Source organism: Lactuca sativa, chromosome 5 (assembly GCF_002870075.4).
Source record: "Lactuca sativa cultivar Salinas chromosome 5, Lsat_Salinas_v11, whole genome shotgun sequence".
Lineage (NCBI taxonomy): Eukaryota > Viridiplantae > Streptophyta > Magnoliopsida > Asterales > Asteraceae > Lactuca > Lactuca sativa.
In genome coordinates, this window is record NC_056627.2 from 266,788,679 (window position 1) to 266,797,281 (window position 8,603).

Here is an 8,603-nt window from a genome sequence, read left to right on the forward strand (position 1 = left end):
CCTATTTTAATACAAAATTCTTCAAATTTCAACTAATTAACAACTACATCCAAAAGTTTTTTTTAACTAATGGTATTTAATTGATACTTAGTTCTAACATATTTTCTTAACAACACAAATTTTATAGTTTATCCATTTGGTATCATCCCTAAATGTAAGTTAGTTATGTTATATGAATTTAGATATATGTGTATTGATTTAGTAAAACAATATTTAATACATTTTTCATTAATTTTTTTTTTTTGTGTTTTAGAATTACAATCATTAAAATTAGTCATTGTCAGTGAGTTGAGAGTTTATAGCTAATATACACCTATTTTAATATAAAACTCTTCAAATTTCAACTAATTAAAAACTACATTCAAAAGTTGGACTGTTTATATATAATTGACTTCAAAAAGTGATTGTCAATGAGAGTTTATAGCCGATGTGCACCTATGTACATCGTTAAATCTATATATCTAAAAAATTGATTTTATGTTTTTTTATTAAGCATTCGCCCGTTGTTTCGTTTGTAGAATCTTTTTAGAATTAACGTTATCCTGTAAAAAAATTGATATGAAAGATATGATGTTATTATCAAGTTAGTAATTTAGCATTTATTTTTTTATTATTTTTTTGTAAATACAACATAAATAAACACATAAGTGGTAAAACATTTAATAAAAATTAAATACTACCATTTAACAAAAGTGAAACTTGGTTATCATTTAATAATAACTAGGAGAAGCTCCGCACTTTAGTACGGGCAAGGGAGGTTAGTGTACGTATGGAATAATGTTTACCAACACAACCATTTTATAATTTTTATAAAGAAAATTTGCATACATACCTTCAGAGTAGGAAGTCATAAAGAGTAGGAGCCAGAAGAGACAAATCTCAAAAATATGGGGCCAAACACACCAATTTAGTAAAGAGTAGGGACCAGAAGCGGCAAATCTTGAAAATATGGTGGCAAATTTCTAAAACAACAATATTATACTGCTCCTCAATGTTATGGGAATTAATTGTATGTATAATGATTACTAAAATTATTATAAAACTTTGATAAAACATGTTAGAAATCTACATCAATATTTTTAACTTTTGTGTTATTATTAGTACGTTTCTTTTTTTTTTTTTTGTTTATATTTCAAATTTTGAGATTTTATAGGTAATGTGTTCTCTTATATGAGGTCTATATATAATTGATTTTAAAAAGTGATCATGTTATATTTTTGAGTTTTGGATGAATATTCATTACTAATACTATTGTGAGCTGTGAAACCGTTTTTTTTTTTTTTTTTATTACATCTAAAGTTTTGATGTTTATATATATGATTTATCAACATTTTTATCATATGATTTTGCTCATGCGCATCTTGCGAATATATGTCTAGTAACTTATAAAAAAAACATTTTTACTTCACCACAATCATTTGAAACTTCCAAAACCTGTCAATTTTCCTCTCAATTAATGATTGTTAATTGTTTAATAATATGAAATAATTATTTGGATTTCATAAAATCATTATAAGTAAGAACATAAACTCCTACATAGAAAACAAAAACAAATTAGGTCTCTTTTATTTGATTTTTTGTTTGCAAATGTTGAAACCAAAATGCCAATAGAAATGTCACTTTATTGTACAATTTACATATAATGTTTTTTTTTTCTTTTTTTTTTTTGGAATAATGGTAGATGAAAACTGCAAAGGGAAACTAAGTTAATGGTGATTAATTTGCCTAAAAGACTTAGAGTGTGTTTGGCAAAAGTAGCTGTTAGCAGGAAGCGGGTAGCGGTTAGCTGGTAGCGTATATCGGGTAGCTGGTAGCGGGAAACTGTAGTTTTTATTTGTTATATGAATGTTTGACAAAAATAGTTGGAAGTTTTTGAAATATATAAAATTACATAAAAGGACAGTTTATTAAAAACAAATAAATATATAAATATACTTTTAAGGGTAATTATAGAAATTGATTTCAAAAAGCTCAGGAGCGTTTAGTTAAACGCTACATGAAGTAGCTTTTAGAATCGGAGCGTTTTGTTAAAATTAAAAGCTAAACGTTCGTACTGCCAAACGAAGTTTTTTGTTTAAATCAGAGCGTTTTATCAAAAGCCAAAAGCTAGAAGCTCCCAAACGCTTTCAAAAGCTTCGTGCCAAATACACCCTTAATAAACGAGACGAGCGGAAACTTTGCATGATGATTTTATTTATGAAGGTGATTTTGTAATTTTATTTATTATTTATAAATAACTCTTGGGTTCTGTTTTATTTCTCATTGTTTTTTTCATTCTTCCTTTTAGGTTCTTCAAGTGTTCTTATCCGACTGGTACCATTTTTATTTATATTTTTAGGCCAAAATTTGTAATATTTAATTGTAGAACAATATTTTAGAAGGAATTACAAATTTTAGTTGGAGAGAATTTTTTATATATTATTTTTTGTTGGAATTCGTAAATATCTCTCTCAAACTACTAACATTAGATGTGTCAAATCTACACATTGCTTATAGTAAAAAAAATTGGTGAATTATTATATGTGAACTTTTGGCAAAAGTTACACACACACACACACACATATATATATATATATATATATATATATATATATATATATATATATATATATATATATATATATATATATATATATATAAACTATTTATTTGTATGGAAAAAAATACTTCTATTATGATTTTATATCAATTCATCTATTATATATTTATATTTTCTGGTTCAATTTTTTTTTTTGTGTATATCTCTAACTCTTCAAATTGCTATCTAATATTAAAATTAATAATTTTTATTGTTCTATAAATATAATATGTTTATGAAATGATTTCTCATATATGTTGATCCTGTTAGGAGATATATAGATGATTATATGATATTGACATATCTATGAAATTGACTTCATATTCAAAGTAACCAATTAATAAGTAATAACTATTAATTTATAAGACAGTTATAAAAGAAAAAATTACAGATGAGTAAAATACAATTAAGACTAACCAATATAATAAATGTAATTAAAATGACATTTAAATTAATCAATTAAGCATCATTACTTAAAAAGCATTTTGAGTTGTAAAATAAAGAGTCATTGGAGTTTCAAATATACAAGATTTAATATTATATTCAATGACTTAAAACTTTTAAATTCTTGATAATTATTACACACTTATTTTAATGGTACATCTTTTGGAAATCAATATACTTTTTATTTATAAATTCAAACCAAAACATTAACATAAGCTATTATAAATCAAGGATACTTTAAATAATATGTTAATTTTTTGTACCCACCCATCCATCAAAGTTAAATTTATTTTTATTATCATGAAAAATCCATAGATGGAGGCTATTACGATGATGTAATTTTAATATGTATTTATCCTATTATATACTTAAAATAATTACACATTTTACTATAACATAAAGTAAAAATTATTATTCGAATGTTAATGACAACGACAGTTATTTTTTTTATTACATATTATTTTAATTACATTATTGTGTTTTGCACAAGGGACGGACATTCGTTTAGTTAAAATCAATAAAAGATAATCACATAACTAAATTTCTAGACCATAACAAATAGATTTATTTAAAAACACTATGAAGAATTAAATTAAAACATAACAAATAAAACTAATAATTGGATGGTGTTTTAACACTTATTGATAATTTATATCATGTAACTAATTAAAAATTAAATAATATAATGTAATCCGAAAGTATAAATATACTGAAGAAAATATAAACATTTCAAACAAACTCTAAATTTGGTTCTTGTTTTTAATTATTTTTCTTTAGTTTATGTCTAAAACAAATAAATACATAACTTTTTTTTTGTTTTACATTTTTTGGTCCCTGTATCAAGTTTTATTCTAGTTTTGGTTTATAGGCTATCAAATTCATCAACCCAAGTTTTAAATTTACATGAAAATCAAACAACAATACACCAGGAGACACATTTTACAATGAAAAAAAAGGCTAAAATAGTAATTTCAACATAAACAAAAAAACAAGGGTAAAATGGTCACACTTTCATTTCATGCAAATCTTCCCTGTAAATAGGATCACAATATTCGAAGAAATACTTGTGCCACTTGTAACATATGGACCAGTACCACAACACAATTTAATTTCAATTTGTAAACCAAAATCAGATAAAACTATTTACTATGTGTTTGTTCTACCCATACCCATACCCGACCCAACTAGTTTATGTTTCATTCCAATTTCCACATGGTCCCTTAAATAAAACATAAAACAGGTACATGAGAGTAAAATACACAAATCAAAATTACCACCATTATTCACTCAGATCAAATCACTGTCCTGTGCCCACCAAAAGCCCAAATCTGTTCCAAAAATATATTTAATTCATGTATCGATAATATTAAGACGTTAAAAAACTTAAAATTGGATTTTAGGGCTAACCTTAAGACTGGTATCCCAACTTCCTGTGCACAATGCACTCCCATCAGCAGCCAAACCCAAACAGCTGACACGTGCCTCATGTGAGTTCTGAAGTGTTCCAAGATTTAAAACCACCTGCCCTCATTCAATTTCAAATATAAGTAAAACAATCACACCCAACATCTTGCATTTATATTGTCTAAGGTGATATTATTATTATTATTTACCTCAGCCAAAAGAGTATCCCATACGAAGCAATCACCATTAGAGTAGCTAGCAAAGAGCAGACGACCTGATATGGAGAATGCAATGGAGGTGACATCAGGTGTGTTATTATGATCTTGTTGTGGGTGAGTGTAGACTTGAAGCTGGTGTCCAGTTCTAATGTCAAAAAGTCTACAAGTTCCATCATCTGATCCAGTTCCAAACCGATTTCCATCTGGGAAAAACTTCACCGAATTAACATCCCCTTGGTGCCCCTGAAATGTTCTAACTGCCCGGCTTGCTACCCGAGTGTCCCAAAGTCGGGCAGTTGCATCACAAGAACCCGAAACAAACATTCTTGAGTTTGACCCGTTGATCGATACACTGAAACAAACAACAATTTTTAAAAGGTAATTATGAGTTTTAAAACATAAGTTTGGATTTAATGAAATACCTGACAACATCAGCGGTATGTCCTGATTGAAACTCTCCTCCAAACACAGAAGTTCTTAATCCAGTAGTTATATCCCATAATACACATGTCTGATCACCAGAACCGGTTATTAAACGAGTATCATCATCTGGAACATACTGACATGAGGAAACGTAACCCTTGTGTCCACTAAGCATTCTTGATACTGGTATATTACCATCTTTGTCAAGTGGTGAGTTGAGATTGAAGATGGAGCATACACTATCAAGTCCACCACATGCAACTGATTGTCCATTTGGAGAAAAAGCACATGCCATTACCCATGCACATGGGAGTTTAATGGCATGGGTTTTTTGACTTGTCAGAGCATTCCAAACTATTAACCTTCCATCTTGGGATGCACTTACTATACGATTCTTTTCGGGAGTCCAGTCGAGTGAATACACCTAAATCAATTTAGATGTTGCATATTCAGATACAAGAAATGATCATTTTGTGAATTGTATAAAATATGAAATCAATGAAATATAGAGCAACTCGTAACTAGATTAATTGTGAAACCAATGAACTCCTGCATAGACAATAATATGGGCTATACTGGGTGATCTCCTGCAAAATAATCTCCTAAGATTATTCCAGATGCATCGAACTTTAGGTCAATAGTCTCAATGTTAAAACAAACCTTCACACTTATTATCTAACAGCAATCAGTTCTAACATCCAAAATTGTGCAGATGCATGGATGATGACAACTCAGAGTGAACTACCAAATCAAATATATGCAATATAAACCATGGGCACCAAAGTTATATTATAATGTACTTGTGGACCAAAGAAGCGATTGGAGCCTTAGAATTCTCTTCAATTTAGCATCGACTTTTAATATTCATTACTTTCCCTACTCAGTTGATCATAGCCAAAAATAGGTCAACGGAAGATCATATCCAATGATCCTGAATTTCTAACCACGTCAAAGATAAATCAACCTAAGGTATATTCATCCATATACATAAACATATCCAATATATCACCTCTCTACCACATAACAACGCAGGTTCCCTAATAAACTACAATGTGCAAAACCATATTGTTCCAAGATCGAATGCGAATCACAATTAACACAAAGCTAAAAGCTTACCTTGCCGGTATGTCCCTGTAAAATCCGACAACAAACCAGATCCGTTGGGCCGAGAGCAACCGCAGTCTTACCTTGCGCTCTTGCATAACTCGCCACTGTAAAACTCGATCACAAAAAAAGATCTATAAGAACATCAGAAACATATATCCGCATATTTTCCAATGTAAACAATTCGAAATACCGTCTGTATCGAGAAGCTGAAGTCGTCGTTCTCTCAATCGTTCCTTGAGAGAATTCAGAGTTTCTGTAGCAGCCGTGTGCCTCTCTTTTAGCTCTGCAACAGACATCTCTGCATCCAACTTTAAGCTTCAATTTGAGCCCTAATTTATCTTCATCTTCACCGGTAAATCGGAAAGACTAACAATATGATCCAATTCACTTGTGGATTTACAAATTTGTATAGAGGATTTAGGGTAAAGAAGAGGAGAGAGAGGTTATAGAAAATGGAAAAGTTGCAGAAAGTGCAGTTGCAATTGACTAAAGCCGTCGGGCCCATTTATATATGACGTGGCATGCATGACTGGATAGAAACAGTGGGGAGGTGTGGACACCACATACTGCTTTGGCCTTTCACCTTTGTGGGTTTTACTTCCTTTTCTTTTTCCGGTAACTCTCTGGAATCAAATAGTGAAAATAAATAGTAATTGCAAATTAGGAAGGTTGTACTAAATATATATTTTATAACAAAAAAATAAAATAAAATGTCTATATCAATCTGAATCAACGTCATTTTATTATATTTTTAATAAAATATACACTTTTTGCAATTTTAACTTCATATTATTATCTGCTGAATAAAAAAGGCAAACATTTAATTCTCAAAAAACTAACTACATTATTTTTAGTGTATTAAAACTATATACCTTTTTAAAAATCTAATTTAAGGTTTTGTGACTTCACAATCATATTTTCATCCGACTATTAAAACTTATTATATTATTTTTTAGTGCGTTTATTATTTTTTTTATATATATTGTAATCTAAGAGATTTAAGAACTAGTTACGTGTTGTTTTTTGTGGTTTACCAATCTAAATTTTAGAAAATATAAAACCTTAACACTAAAAAATAAATATTGATTTTTTAAAATTTTGATAAAATGTGTTGGATTTCCTTACGGTTTGTCCAATAAAAAACAATGATAAAATGATATATAAATAAATAAATAATATTTATATTTAATTACTAGTTAAATAGTTTAATTAATATATATTAATTTTGTCTAACAAAACAATTATCAATATTAATCGAATGAAACTAAATCGGCGTTTTTATGGATTTTTGTATTGAGACTTCATTTCTATTTTTTATTATAGATTTATAATAATATGGCTTATTATTATAAAGTTTATTTTAAAGAGAAAAAAATAGATCGATAACAATAACATTAATAAATCTTAATGTAGTTTCACGTTATCTGCCGTTCCAAAAAATAAAAACAAAAATATAATAATAATAATAATAATAATAATAATAATAATAATAATAATAATAATAATAATAATAATATAGTTTCACGTTAATAATGATACAAACTAAATCGGTTTTCAAAATCAACATAATTTTATGATGTCAAAATCTTTTAAATATAATTGCACTTTCTAACAATATGTATTTTGTATTTTTAACCTTTTAAAATGCATCATATTGTAAAAGTTGTTTTTTAATGAAATTAAAATATTACAATTAAGCTAGCGCCGTACATAACGTTTTTTCTTCTTGTGTGTACGGTTTTAAAATTTTGAAAGCAAGTCATTTATAAAATAAAAATATAAGTCATTTATAAAACAAAAATATTAACTAACAAATAAATAATCACTATAATAATAACAAATAGTAAATACTAAACATAGTTAGATATTATAATAAGACTTAATTGCAAAAATGGTCCCTGTGATATGTATTTTTTTGGGGTTTTGGTTCAAACCACGAGTTTTTTGGTTTTGTGGTCTTTTTGGACTGGTTTGTTTGTGAGAACGGTTCTTTTACTTAACATCCGTTAAAAAGAATCCGTTATATTTCTGTCTTTTTACTTATAGGGACCATTTTTGCATATGGAAAAATAAAACATCCTTTATATATCGTTTTCTTTTCCCAACTTCTTCCCCAACGAATCTTCTTCCCCAACGTTCTTAACTGTTCTTCCCCAACGACTATTTTCTTCCATTTCTCCTTCCTGACTTGCAATCGAACAATGGTGGTTTGTTTTTGTGGAAAGCTCGCTTTGGTGAAAACGTCTTGGACACCACTGAATCCCGGAAAGAGGTTTTATGCTTACCCTACTAAGGATTCTGTTTGTGGGTTTATCGGGTGGGTTGACCCGCCTATGTGTGCTAGGAGTAAAACCATCATACCTGGTCTTCTAAGAAACATAAATACGTTGGAGGAAAAATGTAATGGGTTGGTAAGAAGTATCAACATG

The 8,603-nt window shown here is 28.5% G+C and overlaps 1 protein-coding gene across 1 annotated transcript; it reads right to left on the minus strand.

Annotated features, from left to right (window-relative positions):
* Positions 1–4,013: 4,013 nt before the first annotated feature.
* On the minus strand, positions 4,014–6,650 carry LOC111918474 (guanine nucleotide-binding protein subunit beta-2). Its single transcript, XM_023914135.2, has 6 exons — positions 6,365–6,650; positions 6,184–6,278; positions 5,067–5,491; positions 4,636–4,996; positions 4,430–4,543; positions 4,014–4,350 (listed from the first exon to the last, which is right to left on the minus strand). Exons 1-6 carry the CDS (start codon positions 6,468–6,470, stop codon positions 4,315–4,317), a joined length of 1,137 nt encoding a protein of 378 aa, XP_023769903.1. The 5' UTR covers positions 6,471–6,650; the 3' UTR covers positions 4,014–4,314.
* Between the last annotated feature and the right edge of the window lie 1,953 nt (positions 6,651–8,603).